At 38.1% G+C, this 22,891-nt stretch overlaps 1 protein-coding gene across 1 annotated transcript in view; it reads right to left on the reverse strand.

Moving 5' to 3' along the window:
- The window catches only part of NELL2 (neural EGFL like 2), a 332,233-nt gene that overhangs the window by 80,258 nt on the left and 229,084 nt on the right, over positions 1–22,891 (reverse strand). Inside the window, 2 exon segments of the mRNA XM_021092577.1 lie at positions 11,184–11,279; positions 14,618–14,740. Coding sequence (XP_020948236.1) covers positions 11,184–11,279; positions 14,618–14,740 — 219 coding nt within the window.

Consider the following 22,891-nt stretch of genomic DNA (forward strand, 5'->3'; position numbering starts at 1 on the left):
GAGTTCTTAAAGAAGAGTCACTTATCAGCTGGATAAAGCTGATTGCTACAGGTTTGTTACACTTAAGTCCCAGTGGCCTCTTTCCATGAAGAAAGACATGGGAACTGGCCATGGATGAGAATCCTCCAGAAAGGAGGACAGTCTTTGGGAGCATCAGAAATTTAGTGAAGAGAGAGAAGTAGCTACAACCCCAGCTCCATTCCTAGTATATTCTATTAAGGTAAACAGATTATCATTGTTTCCTCCTATGTTCAACCCCACTTTCATTCTGCCACCATGAATTTTACCTCACAGTCTGCAAATTTATTAGCAACTAGAGTTCATAGCTTGCAGGAGTCACTAAGCATCAGTAAAATCACATGTTTAAAATGAGTGATTTTCTTTCCAATTCCAGTCATACTGAGAACCGCATCATCTTAAAATCTTCTTTCTACAAACACATGGCTTAAAAATAATATTGAATTAATAACTGAGCTAATTTTCAAAAATGGAAGTACCTATATGACACAATAAGAAGCTAGACTTGGATTTTATGACCCACATGGTGACAGCAGGACCCTTGAAGGGAGGACCTTCAGTTTAAGTGTAGGATGGGAACACGTACAAACACATACATACAAATAAAACAACTGCTAGCACAGGAGATCAGGCGGAGGCACCATTTTGCCTGTGCTTCAGTGGGGAGAAAAAAATGTTTGCTTTTACTGAGTTTTGAGCTTTAAATTTATACCACCTGTGTGATATACCTCTTGGTAAAGAAATTAACACAAATATTGACTGAAATATTCCTGGTATATCTACAGAAGCAAATGCAAAATTCCTCTGGGAGGGAAAAGACCTCAGGTCTCACAGGTAAATAAAGCTTCAGTGAAATAAGGTCAGTCAACAAAAAAAAACAACAAGAAAGAAAAGAAAGAAAGGGGAAAAAAGAGAGAAAAACACATTAAGTAACACTGCATTATGGGTAAACAAGTAAAAAGCAGATTTAGACCCTGTTGAATTTCAGACAATATAACACTTTGCTAAAGATTATAATGTAATGTTTAAAGGACATAAAAGAAAGAATCAAAACTACAAGAAATGAATAAGAAGTAAGGCTAAAGGAACCAAATGATTGGAAAAAGAGAACTCTTAGAAATAAAAAAGTTACTGAACTAAAAAAAAAAAAAAATTCAGTGGCTAAGCTAACAAAGGATTAGATAAAGCTGAAGAGAGGAAATAAGTGATAGACTGGGGAATAGATATCAAGAACTTACAAAGGCCACAGCACTGAGAGATAAAGAGATGGAAAATACCAAAGGAAGTTTAACAAACTTTATCCAAAAGGATGTCTAGAAGGAACAAATAAAGAGAATGGGAGAGAAGCAATTTTCAAGGACATAAAGGTTGGATGTTTTCCAAAATAAATGAAAGAGATGACTTCTCAGAGTCAATCATCTAGAGGAGCCTAAATAAGGTTAATAAAAATACAGATACAATGCATTGAAACCACAAACCCCAAAGAAAGAGGAGGTCTTAAAACCTATATGGGAAAAGAATCTAAAAAAGGATAGATATGTGTATGTGTATAACCAAATGAACTTTGTTGTACAGCAGAAATATTCACAAACTTGTAAATCAACTATACTTCAATAAAACTTTAAAAAATGAAAAAAGAAATAACTAGAGCAAAAACATATTTTCAAATGAATTACAAGTGAACTGACAGAAGACTTCTAAAATGCAAATCTCAGAGGCTGAAAAAGCAGTGGAATGCTTCTCTCATAATGTTTAGAGAAAAAGCTAACTCACGTAAGAGTGAAAAATGGCAGAAAGCCCATTTCAGACCAAGACTGAGAGTTTGTCACTAGCAGATTTACTCTAAGAGAGTACAAAAGAAGTCCTTCAGGAAGAAACAAAACATAGAAGAAATGGAATGCAAGAAGCAAAAATAATTTGACTATAAATAAAATGTATACTAGATATATTTTGAATTAGAGAAAACTAAGTCCCCGATGGCTGTTCATGTCTTTACCACTTTCTAAAGTCTCTTCGGGACATCAAGTTTGTACTTCTCCCATTACACTTCTAATGAATAGAAGTTCATTAGCTTCCATAGATAAAAAAGATACTTAGAACATATGAAGGAGAAAGTTGCAAAACATTCCCAGTCATACCCACAGTAAAAGAAAGATCTTGTGCCCACAATGTGCATTCTCATTGGCAACCCCAAAGTTACAAATTAAAAGTCTACTGTTGGGGTGGTAACGGGCTCCTATAACACTGGCTTTCCTATTCCACTCTGTCTAGTGAGAATGGATCAATAGTCTGATTTCCAAGGCACATTGTTAAGGAGAATAAAGCAATGATTAGGGAAGATACATAAAGGAAATTTACTTTTCATATGATCTTAGTCCTTTTAAATTTTATACCATGTATATATGTATATTGCTTATTCAAAATATTAATGAAATATTCAGTTAATTAATTTTAGACTAATGTCAAGGAGAAATCTCAAAAATGACAGTTTGGTTTGCTTTGAATAAAAAAATAAGAGGTGATATAGATACTAGGAACTCAAGGGTATAATTTAAGTAAGTTATATTCAAAGGTAATTCATTGAAAAAAATTATCAATATTTTTCTTTTCTTTTTCTTTTTTTGGGCTGCACCTGTGGCACATGGAAGTTCCCTTGCTAGGGGTCAAATTAGAGCTTCGGCTACAAGCCTACTCCAGATACAAGCCACATCTGCGACCTGCACCACAGCTTACAACAGCACAGGATCCTTAACTCACAAATCTAGGTCAAAGATCAAACCTGCATCCTCGTGGACACCATGTGGGGTTCTTTACCTGCTGAGCCACAGGGGAACTCTTCAATAGTTTTAAAGCAAAAGCGAAGATCTTTTCCAAATTCCCAAATAAATCCACTTGGCTTTTTTTTGGAAACCTGTCTTCTAACAGTTTGAAACCTACTTTTCCCCCTTACATTAACTGCATGATGTGTCCTCATTTCCAGTGTTAATTAGGTAGGCCTTACAATAAAAGAGCCTGAAAAATTTCCCCATCAGAGCTGTTATCTATTATACATGACTGATACATGGAAAGAGTAAGAATTTTTTCCAATTAACCCGAAGGACTTGGAAGAATGACTTTGAGATTTAACACTGAGAACTTTTAACTACTTTATGAATAGTACAAAGACTTAAATTTCCATAAAACATTAATGTGTAAAGATCTGAATTAGAACTAAAATAAAGCAATTATAAGTAAATGCAAAGAATGCAAATTCCTAAATTAAGCATTTAAAATCATTCAAGTATAGTAAAATTATACCTAAAGCAGGTTTATAAATACATCAAGAAAACTAGAATAATTTCTTATTCTTAACCCCTTTTCATAACATCTCAGCGTATGTACAGCTAATTAAAAAATATATATATGTATTTTTTTAGGGCTGTATCTGCAGCATATGAAATTTCCTGGGGTAGGGGGTCCAATCAGACCTGCAGCTGCAGACCTAACTAAGCCCAGCCATAGCAACTCCAGATCCAAACCACATTTGCAACCTATGCCGCAGCTTATGGCAAAACCAGATCCTTAACCCAGTGAGCAAGACCAAAGACCAAAACTGCATCCTCGTGGATACTAGTCAGGTTCTAATTCTGCTGAGTCACAATGGGAACTCCATGCACAGCTAATTTAAGGACATCTAAAATCTTCAAAGAGTTCTGCATGTAAAATTTTACTTAAGATATATCAATATAATCACATCAAATATCATTTATTGACTACTTACCACAACCAAGACATGGTGCTGTGTGCCTTGCTTACATTACTTCATTTAATCTCCAGAACAAACCCATGAGGTAGACATTACTATCTTCACTTTATGCATGTAAGAATTAAGGCATAGAAAAATGAGGTAGCATAGAAAAGGTTCACAGCTGGTCAGCAGTGGAGCTAGGAGTCATGCTGATATCCCTCTGACTCCATTTATTCTTGACCCCTCTGTTAAATGCTTCAAGGAGAACCAAGGTTTGGCAGAACATTGGGCAATTAAAAAAAGGTGATTTAAAAGAGGTTAAGGATCACCAAAATAAAGAGAAGATATGTCTTAAGTACCGAAGATAACTCCTATGCAGGAATGGTTAAAAGATTTTGGCGAGAGGTTTTTTTTTTTGTTTTTTTGTTTGTTTCTTTGGTTTTTTGGTTTTTTAATGTGGTAACAGGAAAATGTAACATTGAGATCTAAACCCCTGATTCATCCAAAGTTCATTAACACACATTCATTCACCAAATTCAGTCTTATCATTAGAGACCAAGTTTGAAGGTCAGATGGGTCTCAGCAAGTTAGACTAGAGTCCACATCATAGGCAGATTAACAGGCCTGGCCCCACATTACAAAGACCACCAAATGATCTGCTCTGTCTTGTCTCTTCCCGTTGAGAAATTCAAATCAGAGAAAGTGACTTTAATAGAAGGATCAGAGGCTAAACGTCCTTCATCACAAACTTTCTTTATTATAGTAAAAAGTTTTAAACGTGAAGTTTGTATTTGTTTAGCTGGAACAAAATGAATTAAAAATAATTCTACAGGAGTTCCCATCTTGGTACAGTGGTTAACGAATCCGACTAGAAACGATGAGGTTGCGGGTTCGGTCCCTGCCCTTCCTCAGTGGGTTAACGATCCGGCGTTGCCGTGAGCTGTGGTGTAGGTTGCAGACACGGCTCGGATCCCTCACTGCTGTGGCTCTGGCATAGGCTGGTGGCTGCAGCTCCGATTCGACCCCTAGCCTGGGAACCTCCATATGCCACGGGAGTGGCCCAAGAAATAGCAAAAAGACAAAAAAAAAAAAAAAATTCTACAAAAAGATCACTGATGTCAATAAAGTAAAGCAATCTAAAATTTTTCTTTCTTTTTAAACTATGGTAGCTCACCATTTTTACTCAAATTCTTCTTTTCTCCCACAAAAAGATAATACATTTTGGTGATGGAATTTTACGTAAGTCATTTTGGTAAAAAAGGGCCAGAAGTGTTTTGAAAATTTTCTTTTGCTTCTGAATTTTTTCCATCTTTTTATATAAAATAATATAAATGACATAAGCTTCTGAAAATATGCCTTTTGTAAAAAGCTATGTGATCATGAATTTAAATCAATATATTCTTTTAATGATGAAAAATGTAGCAGTTTAACCATATCAGGAAATTTAATACAATTCAAAATTAATAATAAATGCAAATTATGCATACTACCAGCAAAATAACTTTGTTACAATAAATGAATTAAATGATTTTTACTACTTATACATAGCAATAATATAAACTTTAAAAAAATCAATCAACCTCAACCAGTTGAAGTTACCTTAGATGAAAAGTAACATGCATATATTCCTCATTCTTCATTTTATCATTTTGAAACTACAGATATCAAAAAGCAACAAAAACAGGGATGCAACTTAAATTTATATTCACTTAATTACTCACTGAAAAAAATTAAAATCTCATCTCATGTTTTGATCTGTGGTCCAAGAAACCCATTATGTTACACACACACACATACACACACACAAAGCCATTTATCACCAAAATATCTGATCTCCTTTTCTTCGATATTTTTTTAAGCTTTGTTACCTGATAGCAACTTTTTTTCCCAGTTATACGCATTTTAATATGATTTAAGTCAGCAGTTACTTACAGACGACTGTCAATCTTTTAGGGTTATGCTGTAAAGCATGATTGAAAAATTTACTTTTCGTATAAGACAGCTCTGCATATTAATTATATCAGCAGATACATGTTTGCTGAGGTTTAGCAATTGTGTAATAAATGCAGCATGGCAGGGATAGAGCTGTTAAACATCAGCACATAGATTTCTATTACATTTTATTGAGTTATCCAGGAAATAATCACCCTGCTAAATCCAAGTCAAACATGTGATGAACTATTAGGATGTTTAATTACAGAGACGTTATGCTGAACAAGTGGGTGATCTTACACAGTGGCTAAAAAAGGCCATAAAAAGTTAATTTTACTCAGTAAAAAACATACTCACAGCCCTTTGTGTTGATAAGTGGATTCAACCATTTCACTAAGAAACACATGATGCAGAATAGACTAAATAAATTAGGGGGAGAGAAAGTTCAAAGGAGACTTTTTCGACTAAAGTTAACAAGCGTCATGGACACTAAGATTGTCTTTCAAAAAAAAAAAATCAGTAAATCCTATTACTTCATCCTCAGAGAGTCTACTGTGAAGGCTCAACAGATGGCCACTGGGGCCAGGAATTAATCTCCTTTCTAAGCTATCAGGCAGCACCCAGCTCTGGCAGGACAAAATGAGGCCATTCCTATACTTGAGAAATCTTGGCAATCCTGATGCTTTTCCTACCTTTGGAGAGAAAAAACTGCCATAGTCTTCACTGTTCAAAGGCAACAGGATTATCTGCTAGCTGAAGGGATGGGCATAACAAAAAGCACAGACCTCGTAAGTGATGATAGTAGGAGGAATTCCTGAGCACACAGCAGAGTGTTGGCAAAAAAGAAGGAAGGAAGGCACAAAGAAAGGAAGGAAGGAAAGAGGAAACACTGGAATAAGAATCAGAAGACTTGAGTTCTAAATTGCAGATCTGTATCCACAATTAAACATCAAGTCTAAGATACTTCACCTCTTTGCCTTAATGACTTCATGTGCCATGTGAGTGGATACGACCAGATGACCCTGAAGGACCGGCTTTACACTCATATTTAGAATGTCCAGCAGATAGCAGATATGGAAGCAACCACATCATCTTTTTCTTCCTCATTTCCACCTTTGTTTACTTATTCAACAAATATTTGCGGAGTGCATAATAAGGCGTAGGCCTTATCCTATGTCTCAAAGATTCAAAAGCAAAGAAGTTATACCCTTAATCCCCCTGAAACTGAATGCCTAGGGTGGAAATGAGGTGAGGAGACAGGAGGACAGGCAGGTAAAAGCTGGGTAGATTAGCAAGGGTCTAATCTTGAATGTCATATTAAGATACATGACCTTTATCCCAAAGGTAATGGGAGGCACTGAAGTTTCTCTGTCTGGGGTGATATGATGAGATTTATGCTCTGATAGTCTGTGGAGACTGGCCTGGGGAGAGAACACCTGGGATCCCTAAACTTTGTATTTGCAACCAGAATGGAAAGAAATGGACCCTAGAAAAGAGAACCCTGAGGACTTGACTGAACGTGGAAAGGGATGACAGGGATGGTTCCTTGACTATTGCATAAGAAAATGTGGTAGATGTGCCTGCCACTTACTGAAACAGAAAACAGAAGTGAAGGACCAGGTTTTGGAAACAGAAGAGGAAGAGGACATGAAGCAGGAGTCACGAAAGAGATGCGAATTCATTCTGGGGTCCTTGGATTTAAGAAAGATGTGGAATTCATTCTGGGGTCCCCAAAGAAACATTGGATATTTGAGTTTGAATCACCTGTCACAGAATGAAATATCAGTTAGTTCTCTTTAGAATCATTGAAGATTCTCTCCCTAGTGGTTCTTCACTAGTTGGAAATTATAGAACCCAAGTGAAATCTTTAAGAGCTTGGGTTCTCTCTGCAGAAAAATGTATGCATGCACAGATACTCGGAGAATTCATGGATCTCAAAGTCCATCCATAGACCTATGGGGGTCCAGGAATTCCAAGGTAAGCATCCCTGCCAGGAGTGCAAAGGAGGTAGTAATCGAAAAAAAGAAGTAACTCTGTGTTTTTCACCTTCACTAGATCAGAGAAATGTAGAAAATTGTTTGATTGATTCAAGTAAATAGTACCAGCAATGATAGTAGACAGCAGACATGGCAAAAGACTGGCTTGATGCTCACCAAATCAGTTTCATCTTCCTGGACACTCACTAAGCTCAACTACATTTTCTAAACCCCTTGAATCCATGTGGTTAGATCTCACTGATGGTAGGTGAAAGGAAGGGACCTGAGGCAGCAACACTGGGTGTGCACTTTCCATGCTTTCTCTGTGGTCCTCTTCTATTTTGATTTTAGGGGTCATGTACTGACTGGTGATTTTAGGGGTCATGTACTGAGTATGGCTTTTTCACAAAATGGCACCAGCCAGGGTCCCAATCCCAATCTCAATTCCCTTCAACTCTCCTCACCACCACATTCAACAAAACAAACTGAGATGTGAATGAGCAATATATTTTTTATATTAACCACTGAAATTTTGGGACTTGATACAGAAGCTGGTGTTAATTACTTTTATTAGTAAAGTAAGTATCAATAATAATAATGATACCTATCATATATAAGGTCCCTAAGTTAATAAAGTGATTTTATACTATCTTCTTTAGTTGTATTTTACCAATGGTTACCTGACAATATTTTATGTCCTTATTTATTTTCCTGTTTGTAGTCCCTCTACCCTACTCCACCATAATGTCCATACAGAAGGGCTTCAGTTTTGGTCACTGCTATATGCTGTTTCTAGATCAGTGCTCAGCACATAACAGATCCTAACGAAACATTTATGGAATAAATGGGTGAATTATTTCACATGGGCATCTTCTCATCTGAAAGTACTTTTTTTGTAAAGGGCACACCTTCTATTTATAACTATATCAACAAAAGTGGTAGTGTTGGGAGGTGAGGAGTTAGGATCTGACCTGGAATAATAATTGGGACAGATGCCTTGAGGCTTCTGTAAATGTACACTATAAATGAGATGTAAATGTAAATGTTAATTGCTGTTACATTTTCTCAGAGAGGAGCCAGGAATGCCTTGATGCTCAAATACTAAAATATGCTCTTGGGCCAAGAGATGGTGAAAGACAAAGATAAACTATGGCTCAGTCTTGGAGCATCAGCTTCACTCACTTGTAACTTAAATGTTTTATACATGCAATAGAGATGAGTGATTTTGTGGGCTAAACCATGATGTTTTGAAGAAATTCCATTTACCCTTGGGGTGGGTCATTTCAGGACCTCCCTCGATGGAAGTATTCTCTCTCTGCTGTCATTATTACGACTTCAGAAGAAACTCTGGAAAGCACTGATATAGCTACGAAAGCTGGATTTGGGAGTAGAAAGACCTTAGTATTCAGCTGATAACTTGGTAACCTTGAAAAAGTTTAATCACTATGAACACAATATTTTTGTTTGGAAATGGATAGTATCTCCAAGATAATACTTACCTCCAAGGAGACTCGCGAAGAGAGAGGTGATGTATAAAGAGTAAGAGACGCAGAAGTTAGGTGCCTTGCCCAAGACCATATAACAAGGAAACAGGAGAACCCGATTTTAAACTCACATCTATCTATCTCAACGCCCTTGGCTGTCTACAGCTACTTAGAGTCAGTGCAGGATTATCCTCTTATAGGCTGAAAAGTTCAAGGATAATTAAAAAGAGAAAGCTAAATATTCTGTTGAGTTATTTTTAACTCCAGTTTTAAATTTTACATTGCTCAATTAATCTTATGTCATTCCAGAGCTTCAAAATCTCATCATATAATTTTTTTCTAGGGGAAGAAAGATACGCAGGATTGGACATAGCCATTATTCATCCCACATTTTTCTGGGACAGTTATAATTTTGAAATTCCATACCATTAAAATGCCCTGAAAAAGCCACTATTTCCGTATCAAACTTTGCACCAGAAACAGCACAAATACTGTATTCAGGAAACACGGTCACCGTTAAGTATTAATATACAGGAGAGTCATGGTGTACCTTGATGTGTGTGGGGTTCTGGTAGAGATCATGGGATAGAAATATTGCAAAACCACTGCAGTGGAAGTGCCTGATTTTGATCCAATACATTCTAGGATGGTTAATTACCAGAACTCTGTATTTTTTAACAAGTTAACAAGCTCTATGGGTGATTCCCATGCCCAAGGAATTTTGAAACTCCTGATTTAGGAAATGATCTCCTTAAGAAAGAGTCCCATAAACTGCTGTATAGCACACAGGAGTCTACCTAATATTCTGTGATCACCTACGTGGGAAGATAATCTGAAAAAGAATGGATGCGTGTTCATGTATAACTGAGTCACTTTGTTGTACAGCAGAAATGATCACAACATTGTAAATCAACTGTACTTCAATGAAAATTTTTACAATGAAAAAAATAAGAGTTCCACATATCAAAGATAGCCATTAGGCATTTTCTATTAGAGACCTTTGCAACAAATTAGTTATTCAAGTTTAAAGAGCACCACTTAGAGATTCTTGTAGAAAGAAACAATGCAGTAATGTGAGCCCTTTTGTGGCATCCTTTTGTGTTTGGTGGCAGTACCTGTTCAGTAAAATTTTCACCTCCCAATGGACCAGAGCACTTTCGGTCTCACATTCTGATCAGTCAGTGTTTTTATTAAATCAGACGACTCTGCAAGTGGGATGGATTCAGCATTCACTGCCCCTGCTGCACGGAGATTTACGGATAGCAATAGGAGGTGGGGACCACCAATCACCGGTGGCAGCAGCTTTCTCTTAGGGGAGAACAATCAGACTTTGTGAGGTCATCTATTAGAACCTACTTAACCAAAACTACTACTGACATGATTTTAATTAGCAGCTAAGACTCAATGCATTTCAAAACTCTCAAGGGGTATTTTCGATTGACAAAACATCTTACTTTGAGCCATAAGCTATATACAAATTCCATATATAGATATATATTTAATATTTTTTAAAGTTTCTCATATTTGTATCAGAAAGAGTAAGTTCAGAATGGACTTGGATGAGGTATAAATAAGGAGCAGAAAACTTTAAATACTTTGTAAACACTGAATAAATATTAAGTGAATCAGGTAAAAATTAATTAAAAATTCCCAAATGTGAACACAGGAAGCAGTAGTGTGTCCTAGGAAAGGAGCTGGTTATAAGCTTGAATGTCATGCTTTAACATGGTCATATAGATTCCAGGAAATAAAAGGGCTCCAAATGAGTAAAATGAATTTATGAAGTCATAAAATCCTGGGCAATCCTATCTATTCTTCTGAAAAGGTTCAAAATGCTTCTAGTTATAATAGCTGCAAAATCTCTGTGACTTTGGGGAAAACTCCCAGTGGTTAAGCATCACTGAAACTTCCCACCTCCTGCCTCCTAAGCTTCCGTGTTAATAGCGCCAAGCTTCAAAAGCCCACTTGAGACATTATTTTCCTCATGGATTACTTTATACACTGGCTTAAAAATTCATTTTCTAGAAGATGGAATGATATTCTTACCTGTTTCGCAGCTGGGCCCCGTGAAGCCTTGTGGGCAGGCACACACATTAGCAGCAATACAAGCTCCGCCATTCCTACAGCCATCTTTGCAGAATGCTAAAATAATCCAGACATGAGACTTTAGCACTCTGGAAGGAAGGAGTTCAACATCTCCAAACCAGCTTTTCTTTATTTCCTTGGAGATGTCGACATCAAATCATAAATGCTATTAGGATTTCACATTCATATAATTATTTCCACATAGGTAAGAAACTTCAACACAATTTGTAGAACAGTACTCTTTCCAATGTTAAATATTTCACCTGTAAAAAAAAAGGCTGAACTTTCATCTAACAGAAACAGTAACCTTACACAGCAGGAAGTACATCAGAATTAGTAGTGCATCTCATTGTAACAATTCAGCTTGAAATTAAACCTAAAAAAATGACAGCTATCCTAGACAGTTTTCTCAAGGAGCAAATCACCATCTAGAGAATAAGATACGGAAATAAGCAATGACTGAATCCTATGACGCTCTGATCATTCTACCTACTGTCCAAAGTGTCAAAATACTAGACAGATGCCCCTTTCTTTGAAAAGTTCCAAATCAGTCCTGGTGATGAATTAGCCAATAAAGAGAATTTGCTAAAGGGGTCTTCAGGAAAAGTCTTGCATTCCTCTGCCAAGGATAGGTCAGGACCAAGGGCAAAAGCACTGCATAGCTTCTTGTGTCAGAGTGGGTTTGAGGGTGAGGGGAGTTTTTCGAGGAGTAGGAAAAGGAGCCAAGCTCTGAGCCATTGCAGAAAGGGCCGCCTTCAGAAAGGGTGAGAAACACAAGATGGGTGAGACTGAGTGCCCTTAGATCCTTCTGTTTCCACTTCAGTTTTTGCATAGCTTCTTGTGTTAGAGTGGGTTTGAGGGTGAGGGGAGTTTTTCGAGGAGTAGGAAAAGGAGCCAAGCTCTGAGCCACTGCAAGGGGGATCTTCTGGGATGGACCGCCTTCAGAAAGGGTGAGAAACACAAGATGGGTGAGACTGAGTGCCCTTAGACACCTCTGTTTCCACTTCAGTTTTTGGCTCTGTCATGTTGAGCGCTGTTCCCACAGCCTGGCAAAGTCTGACATGGATAAACCAGAGCAGCTTCCTCCAGGCCTAAAGCAAAAGCTTTTGCTCTTGTTTTCTGGCATGTGCCTCCTCAGTTAGTTAGGATACACTTTCTTGGAGTGGTAAACTGTAGAAATCTGAGATTCTGCTACTGAGTTAAAGGAAGGGGCCTGAAGAGACCATTTAGCTTCTATGGTTCTAGGTTCTAGTCTCTCTTCATCCCAGGCAAAAAGACTATCAAGTCACCAAGGACTTGCAAAGAGACTGGGAATTTAAGCTTCATAAAGAGTACATCCACCATACCATGTCTATGTCTTCCTTGGAGTAATCGGCAATGTTGCGGCCTGTTTTTGTTTTCTTTCTTTCTTCTTTTATTGTCTTTTTAGTGCTACACCTGTGGCACATGGAGGTTCCTAGACTAGGGTTCAAATCAGAGCTGCAGCAACAGCCACAGCCTATGCCACAGCCACAGCAACATGAGATCCAAGCCATATCTGCGACGTACACCACAGCTCATGGCAACGCCAGATCCTTAACCCACTGAGCGAGGCCAGAGATCAAACTTGCATCTTCATGGATACTAGCCAGATTCCTTCCCACTGAGTCAAATGGGAGCTCCTTTTTTTTTTTTTTTTTTTTTTTTTTAATGTGTGCACCTGTGGCATATGATAGTTCCCAGGCCAGGGGTCAAATTGGAGCTAAACAACACTGGATCCAAGCTTCATGTGTGACCTACACCATAGCTTACGGCTATACCAGATCCCTAATCCACTGAGCGAGGTGAAGGACTGAATCTGCATCCTCATATAGACAATGTTAGGTCCTTCACCCACTGGGCCACAATGGGAACTCTGTAGCCTACTGATAGAGCACAGTACTCAATGATTCAGATCCTACATCTAAACTATTTTTTTCTCAGCTTTGACATTCCCAGCAGAGATGTCCACAGAAATTGGAGATTCTTTACCCATCCAGCCTGTAGTCCTAACTTCCAGAAGAAATTTATGGATCCTTGCAAGTCTTCCTTCCTTCAAAGATAAGAATTCTTTATGTACTTTATTCTTCATATTAATTAGGAGTGAGAGTCCAATACAAATAAGAGTGAGAAGCTGTTGGGTTCCCAGATGAATCTTAACGCTCAGAACATTAAATGCTTTGAGGAGGTCCTATGAGTTCAGTTATACTATGCTGTGGACTTTAGGAGTCTAGATTTTCTCAGATTAATCTAGTAGGTCTTTGCAATGCCCTAAATTACAGATTTCCAAGACATTTACAAACAGAATAATCATTGGCCCAGCCATATCTGCGTCCAATGTATTATTGCAGACCAGGTCTTAGACCCATGCTCATGGGTAACTACTAATAATCATATCTTGTTATTGCCTACCTCCTATACACATGGAATCAAAGAAAATCAACCCTAGTAAACTCCAGGATAATGAACACAGTGTATTTGAGGAATGGGCAGTTTTGAAGCTTAAAATACCTAAATTAGACAAATTGTAAATAAATCTGTATGACCTAATAAGGAATATGGACTTTAGCCTACCTAAGAGGGTGGGGTTTCCAAAAACTGAACCTCTATTTCCTTGTGAAGTCGTAGCTAAGCTCATCTGATGAAGGAAAAAGAAGGAATGAAAGAAAGAGAGGTGGGCTAGAGGTGGGATATCTCTGGTGGAAATGAAAATCCGAGAATTATTGATTGCTATTAGGACAAACTAGGTAATATGAAAAATGATAACACATAGAAACCTGATACTCCCAAGTAATTAGTACTTAGCTCACGAGAGAGAACAGAGAAGAAAAACTCACAGACTGACCCCTAGTAGATGTTCCACAATGGATTATGGTAGTAGAACAAACGGGTTGACAGTGCTGGCCAAAAAAATATAGCTATAATGTTTGGACTCAAAAAAATAAATATCTGAATCTGGGAGGAGACTGGTAAACTGGATGAAAAGGAAAGGTCAGAGAGATGAAAGATGAATTGTGGAAAGAACAGAGTGGGCAAACCGGAAGCAGAGAGACTTGGGATTAGACAATAAAAAGTTAAAGTCTAGGTTTCAAAGATGGAGCAGTTTTGTACAAAAGTGCCAGGATGTGATTATGGCTATAGTCAGCTAGAGACCAATAGAGGTGAAAACCACTGTGTTGGAGGTCATCGAACATTAAATCAAAGTTGCTGGACAGTTTGACCACTTAACACTGACATGACCCAGGAGAAAGACCATGGACTGTATTGCCAAGTTCTTAATGGCTGTGGGAAGTACCCAGAAGGTAGGTAACAGGACGGAGGGGGAGATGGATTGCATTCTCTTGAATGGAAGAGGGGATGGCACTTGAATCTTTTACCTTTGCATGTAGTTCCATTCCCAGTATAGCCTGGCTTGCAAACGCAGTTGTGTCCCCCAACAGTATTGAAGCATAAGGCATTTTCATCACAGTTGTGCTGATTGGTGATGCACTCATCATGTTCTGAAAGAAGGATATATTTTTGTTACTCAAAGATAAATTTTCAAAGACACTGTGTTTTTCAATTGCACCTTCATCTTTGTTATTGTTGGTATCTCTTCCCAACCCAGACATACACAAATCACCTATTAAAGAGCTCATAGTTTGAAGAATTGTATACTCCTCTTGAAACGAAGACATAGCATACACATCCACAAACCTTAAACACAAAAGGATTTGGGTGAAACGCCCACCACCAGTAGGAAAGAATAGAAGGAGAGGCGAGGCAAGGATGGGGATCAATTCTCAGAAGCAGATCCTGGAGCCAGCTGTAGAGTCTCAGTGGTCCATATCTGGAAAATTATTCTTATGAAATTAATCTGCCACCTAACTCTTGTACCAGAAGAAAGGTAACAGGAAAGGATACCTAATAGTATTGTTCCAGGAATCCTGATGGAGCTGAAACTCTGGGAATTAGATGCAGTTAACACTCTCATCCCCAATTGTAGGCATAAAAGTACACATGGAACCTGCTGGAAGAATATCTGAATTTCTTAGTAAGTTCTCTCTTTTTGCAAAGTATCATCCTTCTATTAAATAAGACAAACTTGCCTTTATAGCATGTGCAAATAACAAGCTATGAACTATACAATCAATATGATACCTCCTTTAAATGTGTGTCACTTCACCCTTTGAAAACACCAAATCATTTGATTTTCCCAGCCCACCTCCCTACCCAACACCCCACCCTGTGAGAGAGGCAGAACCAATATCATTATCACCATTTCATTTTATTTTAATTTTTTGTCTTTTTGCCTTTTCTAGGGCCGCTCCCACGGCATTTGGAGGTTCCCAGGCTAGGGGTCCAATCGGAGCTGTAGCTGCCGGCATACACCGGAGCCACAGCAGTGAGGGATCTGAGCCACATCTGCAACCTACACCATAGCTCACAGCAATGCTGGATCCTTAGCCCACTGAGCAAGGCCAGGGATCGAACCCCAACCTTATGGTTCCTAGTCAGATTCGTTAACCACTGAGCCATGATGGGAACTCCCATTATCCCCATTTTAAAGATGAGTCAATGGTGGCTCAGAGGGCTTAGGTGGTCTGCCCAACTTCATGGAAATATTAGTGTTCAGAAACAATGTAAATGGAATAAATGAACACAATAAATATGAGAAAGAAAACAGATCCAACATCAAAATCAAGATGAGCAGGAAATAAAATATGTGAGAAAATGCATACAAGCTAGTTCAGCCATCTAAAATCCCTATAATAGCACTGCTTATTATCTAGTCTCTTATATAAATATTATTTAGGCCTAAAATTAAGTATATATTTTAATACACTTACATTAATTGAGCCATTAATTCACTGTTATGTAAATCAAAGCAAAAAGAAATTATTTGCTTTTCACTTTAGAACTCTTTGTATTCCAAATGATATGTATATTATTCTAGACAATATAATAGTAATGTGCCTGTAATTTTGAAAAAAAAAATTGCCTTTGACATATGCAGCTGAGATTAGCCTAAAATCACTTATTTCAACTACTAAAATAGAATACTGTTTTATTTTTTTAAAATAAAGATTAACATTTCATGATTCTATGTCCTGCGTTAAGCCCAAAGTTATGATAGTTTTTTTTTTTTTTTTTTTTTTTTTTGTCTTTTGTCTTTTTGTTGTTGTTGCTATTTCTTGGGCCGCTCCCGCGGCATATGGAGGTTCCCAGGCTAGGGGTTGAATCGGAGCTGTAGCCACTGGCCTACGCCAGAGCCACAGCAACGCGGGATCCGAGCCATGTCTGCAGCCTACACCACAGCTCACGGCAACGCCGGATCGTTAACCCACTGAGCAAGGACAGGGACCGAACCCGCAACCTCATGGTTCCTAGTCAGATTCGTTAACCACTGTGCCACGACGGGAACTCCCAAGTTATGATAGTTTTAACAACTGCCTTATAATAAAATTCTTAGAGATTATGCCTAATAATCTTTCAGAGGGAAGAGAGCTTTCAATCACTAAGGTTTAAGAATTGCACAACTAGATATCTTATTCTCCAAATTTCTCGCTGAATTTCCCAATTATACAAAATTTCACCTTTATTATCTAGAATTAGAATATTTCATAATTTTTAAATAAATTCTTGCATATTGATGATAGTCTAGAAAATAGGTAGATTGTGTATGGGTCTCCTAATTGGGTCTACCCTTGGACACTATTAAAAAATCAGAAGGACCAGAATGGGCAGCCCACCTACCTCTGCGTTCAGCTGCCTGAAGCAAAATAAGTCCACACCGTGAAGTTTGCAGCTGCTGCCAATTTTCTTCCCAGTGCAATTCAAAGTGCTGGCATTAATCTATAAATCTCTATATGGACAGCCGTAGGCCCTTTAAAGACAGCTGCTGATTGATGTGATGCTGTTTTCATCCCTGCCTTGGCTGTCTTCTTAATTAGAGGGGACTAACTGGGTAGAGGAAGGGCCTAACAAGATTCAGTTTAGCATCCAGTCTGATGATGTTCAGTAAATGTTAATTCTACAACCTGGGATCTAGTTTCCTCTGTTGTCATTTACTCTCAGCAGCCAATGGAAGGAATAAGTGGTTCCTACGCAACTCAAGGGTGAGGACAGTTTTCAGGTTTTTAAATGCACTGGCATGCACTTGTACATATATTGTGCCCTCTGCCTGAAGTGTTTGCCTCATGGATGCTCCTGGAATTCTCTTGCCACTTCTAAAGACTACACCCAAATGGCTTGTCTTCTGTGCAAATACCATTCTCTCCCCCTCTTGCAGAGTTGGAAGCTTCTGATTATTTTCCTTAGCACCAGATACAAGGCTTGCTTATTGTATTTATCACACTTGTCTGCTTCTCCTTGGATCTCCATTTTCAGGCCTCACCCAGGAGTATGAATTTGGGGAGAAAAATTTTATTTATTTATTTATTTATTTTTGCATTTCATTTCAGCATTCAAAAAAAGTTTCTTGAATAAACGGTTGAAAGAGTGAATGTCCAAATCAGGAAAACATACTTCCTCTGCTGTTATCATTTAAGTCAATCCTCTTTGTTCAAATGTAGACTAGTTGCCAAACGGAGAGCTACTGGAAATTTAAGCTGTTTTTTGCTGATATTACTATGGGTGATGTTTTGTTTAATTTGGGAGATTTCAAATATTAATGAAGATAGTAGGACTTTTTTTTTTTTCTTTCTCTTTTTAGTGCCAGACTTGTGGCATATGCATATTCTGGGGCTAGGGATTGAATCAGGACTGCAGGTGAGGCCTGCACTACAGCCGAAGCAATGCTGGATCCCAGCTACATCTGTGACCTATGCTATAGCTTGTAGCAACACCAGATCCTAAACCCACTGAGCGAGGCCAGGGATCAAACCCACATCCTCACTGACACCATGTTGGGCTCTTAGCTCACTGAGCTGTATTGGGAACTCCTGGACATTAGTATTAGTTCCTTTACACTGTCACTTTAATTTTTTTCACTCTACCTAAAGTTGGTTATACTCACAATTACCAACTGAAGTAAACTATCTTAAGAAAAGCCTTTTAAAATGCCTGTACTCTAGTCTCACAGAAGAATTAACTTTAATTTGACAGCCCTTTACAAATGACAATGTGAATGGAGCAAGAAGCAAATATTCTATAAGGTCATCTCAATAAATAGTTAATTATTACTGCTCCATATCCAGTTTTGGTCAAGTGTCAACTTTTTACCCTTTTCCTGACTGACACATCCCTAAAGACTCTACCACCAGCCTACCAGTCAGTCTATTCATTTTTAATACTTCCTCCAACACTGTTAAAATAAAATTTTAAAAATGAGGGAAATATTAAGACAAAATTTAAAATATTATGTTCCAGTGTTTGAGAAAAGCATGTTAGATGTAATTGTGAATGCATTCTAAGTTTTATTTCACATGTACTGAAATGTAGATATTTCAGATCTTATGTTCATATTATCTAACCCATAAAATTCAATGCTATCTTCATATCATCAGTTAAAATGTCATTGTTCATGTGCCATGACACTGCAAACAATAGCTGGAATTGAAGGCAAACACACTTCTTCTTTTCATTAAGAATATTAGCACATACTGCTTTTAGTAAAAATTTCACAATTTTTGTATCTAAAATGGGAAAAAAGAAAAAACATATAGAAAGAAAACATTATTTCTCCAAAGTTCTAAACAAAAGTAATATAGGAGTTAATTATTATAGGATATTACATACAGAATAGATGATATTATAATGATAGCTGGCAAAGATTTTCCCTATGTCCCATAATTTGTTTGCTCTTCATCTTTACATACTATCTAAAACTGTTTTCATACCAGTGACAAAGGTCAATATAGTAAAGTTCCTCTATGAAAAAAAGTAATGATATACACACCTGAATTCACCTAAATGCAGATGTCACATATAGCAATAACAATTTAGTCTCACTGATTAACTCCTAACCTGCATAAATTAATGTATCAAAAATCGTTTTAAGACTCCACACCCAACAGGTTATCAGTCATAATAACATATAGTTGGGTTCAAATTGACTTTAAAATTGGTATTCATATTGAGCTCTTTCCAGAGTGAATGTGTTACCTAGAGACAAGACAGCCATTCTGAAATTCACGTAGCTTTCCTCACTATGATTCCAACACAGACATACAATACACATAGTGCATGTTTTATTCAAGAATTTCAGTGTGATACAAAATGTAAATACTACAGAAAATTGGAGTGAAAAGTAATTTAAATAAATCTACATTTTAATTCAATGAAATACAATTTTCTTCTTGAGATTAAAAAATACTAATGAAATAAATATATAATTATAAATAGTAGCTACAGTCACAGAGCTTATGGTTTAGCTGGAGGGATAAGACAAAAACACAAATGCCTTTAATACATGGCTTCACGATGAGAAATACTGAAGTGAGGAAGTAATTTCTGTTTAAAGAGGTTATGGAGATCAAAGAAGGAAGTCATTTCTAGTTGGGTCAGGTGGGAATTCAAGAATGACTTTATGGAGAATGGAGCATTTGACATGGATTGTTTTTATGTGTGTGGGGAAGACGATGCAGATTCCAAATTGAGACAGCATTCATGTACTTTGCTTCTCTTGTTTTTGGAATTTTGAGCCCGTTACAAATTTGAATGAACTTGAATGATTTGCAATAACCGTAGTTGTAATTTAGCACTTACTACACACTGCAGACTTTGTAATATACACTGTCTCATTTAATCCTCATATTAATTAAGAAATATTATTATTATTTTTCAGGAAATTAAACTTGGCTTGTTTAATTAAGTATCATGCTTGATAAGTGGTAGAGCTGTGAATCAGAACATCTGACTCCAAAGCTTTAGTCATTGATTGCTATGCAATAGGGTCTCCTGACACATTTAATGCATCTTTCTTTCTTTCTTTCTTTCTTTCTTTCTTTTTCTTTCTTTCTTTCTTTCTTTCTTTCTTTCTTTCTTTCTTTCTTTCTTTCTTTCTCTCTCTCTCTCTCTCTCTCTCTCTCTCTCCCTCCCTCCCTCCCTTTCTTTCTTTCTCTCTCTCTCTTTCTTTCTTCCTTCCTTCCTTCTTTCTTTCTTTCCTGCACCCGTGGCATATGGAGGTTCCCAGGGTAGGGGTCGAATCGGAGCTGTAACTGCCAGCCTACACCACAGCCACAGCAACTCGGGATCTGAGCTGCATCTGCTACTCACACCACAGCTCACGGCAATGAGGTATCCTTAACCCACTGAGTGAGGCCAGGGATCAAACCTGCATCCTCGTGAATACTAGTCAGATTCGTTTCTTCTGAGCTGTGATGGTAACTCCCAATGGATATAACTTCCTCGATCTATTTTTTTTTTTATTCTAGTGTTCTTCTTTGTAATTATCCAAATTACAGGTTTGGAATGTTTACACTAAAAGTCTTCTCATGCTTATGAAGTTATCAGGAAGTTATTTCTTTATTGTATTTTCTAGTATTTTTTAACCCTATAAGAGCTTTATGAAAATTACAGAACTCCTTAGAGTAAAGCACTAAGATACTTTCTGTTCATACTAAAATCCATTTTCTCACGGTTGACAGAATTTTCAGAAGAAAAGGAAGATACCGATATGGTCAAGTACAAATGCCTGAAAAAGAAAGCAGAGAACTTGGACTCCAGTGCTAATTCCCCCAATTTAAAAATCTCTGGAAACTCAACCTTAATGCAGATTGGAAAACAGACACCTCCAACATCCCAAGAGTCCTCTTTCTATTACCAATGGTCAGCTCTTGGTAACATTGCCTGTCCACTGATTTGGCTTTACACTCCCTGGCTACATAATAGATCCTTTAGCTTGATACCTTTACACTGTAAACTCCGCTCTTCAGATAACAGAATGTAATATATCTTCATAGCTTCCTAGCAGGCCCTGTATCCTCAGAGAACCTTTCTTTTCTTATGATGGATTTCTCCAGTCACAAGAATTACATTGTCTATGCCACACCTTTTATTCTGTCCAAATCTAGAAATGTTGGGAAAACAGCAGCTATCATGCACATAAGTGTAAGTTCCCCAAAGAAAGCTGCTTCACTTTTCCTTGATTCAAGTATTTCCTAGAATATAATTTTGCGATGAGCAAATTCTCTCTAAGAATGCAGCAGAATATGGCTCTACATGGAATGATAACCTACCTCAGGTCTTAACCATTATGTGGTTATTAGAAACCTGGGAACAATCTCCCTCAGGCCTAAGACTGAACAAGTCTTGGAGTAAGGAAGTCCATGGAAGTGTAAATTACTCTTGAGAAACCTACAGTAACACCATCAAACCACATGTCTAGATGAGCGGTTTATTTCAAAAATGTAGAGCTGCTTGGGTATTTTCCTCCTATATTTCTGGAGACCAGATTGGTAAGATTGCTGGCCTTAAGATATTGGTAAGGTTTACAGAAGCTCATCCATGAGTTTCACTCATATGTGTCCTCACCAAAGTCAATGTGGAGCTGTGTGCACTGGCCTGTGAAGAGCATCAGGACAAGGCAGACCATGGGACTGCAACCGAGACTTCTTGTACTCTAACAAGAACTGCAACAATGGCGAGTCCCCCAGATGATACAAGCCCTTTCTGTTTCTCAGATGAAACAACTCTTTGGGTTTGTCCGCAGCTCCTTAGTACATTCACAAGATAATTATTCTATGGCAAGTCTTTTTTTTTTTTTTTTTGTATTTTGCCTTTTCTAGGGCTGCTCCCACATGACATATGGGGATTCCCAGGCTAGGGGGTCTAATCAGAGCTGTAGACGCCGGCCTACAGCAGAGCCACAGCAGTGAGGGATTGAGCTGTGTCTGCAACCTACACCACAGCTCACAGCAACGCTGGATCCTTAACCCACTGAGCAAGGCCAGGGATCGAACCCGAAACCTCATGGTTCCTAGTCGGATTCATTAACCACTGAGCCATGACGGGAACTCTCTGGCAAGTCTTTTCAAAATAAGCACAAACTGAATACAATGAATGTTCTCTATTACAACTCAACAATCTCCAGATGGTGTGGGGGTCTATTGGAAAGACCTGGAATGCTTTCCTTCCTTCCTTCCTTCTCCCTCCTTCCTTCCCCTCCACAGATATGTAGTGGCCTGGTATGTGAAGACATTGTACTCGCTGCCACTAGCAAAATACATTCCTGAAATTAAAACTTTGTGTGTGTGTGTGCTTTCTAGGGCCGCACCGGTGGCATATGGAGGTTCCCAGGCTAAGGGTCTAATAGGAGCTACAGCCATCGGCCTATGCCACAGCCACCACAATGCCAGATCCAAGTCACCTCTGCAACCTAGTTGCTGCTACTTAACCCACTGAGCGAGGCCAGGGATCGAACCAGTGACCTCATGGTTCCCAGTTGGATTCATTTCCACTGTGCCACAACAGGAACTCCTAAAATATTTGTTCTAATGATCTAATGATCACTGATTCTTCTTTTTTTGGCCACCCCATGGCATATGGCGCTCCTGGGCCAGGGATCTGACCTGAGCCACAATTGTGATGTTCACGCAGACATGGCAGCACTGGATTCTTTAACCCATTGCACTGGGCTGGTATCTAACCTAAGTCCTGGCGCTGCAGACATGCTGCCAATCCTGTTGCGCCGCAGGACTAACTCCTGATCCCTGATTCTTAAGGAAGAC

Source organism: Sus scrofa, chromosome 5 (assembly GCF_000003025.6).
Source record: "Sus scrofa isolate TJ Tabasco breed Duroc chromosome 5, Sscrofa11.1, whole genome shotgun sequence".
NCBI lineage: Eukaryota > Metazoa > Chordata > Mammalia > Artiodactyla > Suidae > Sus > Sus scrofa.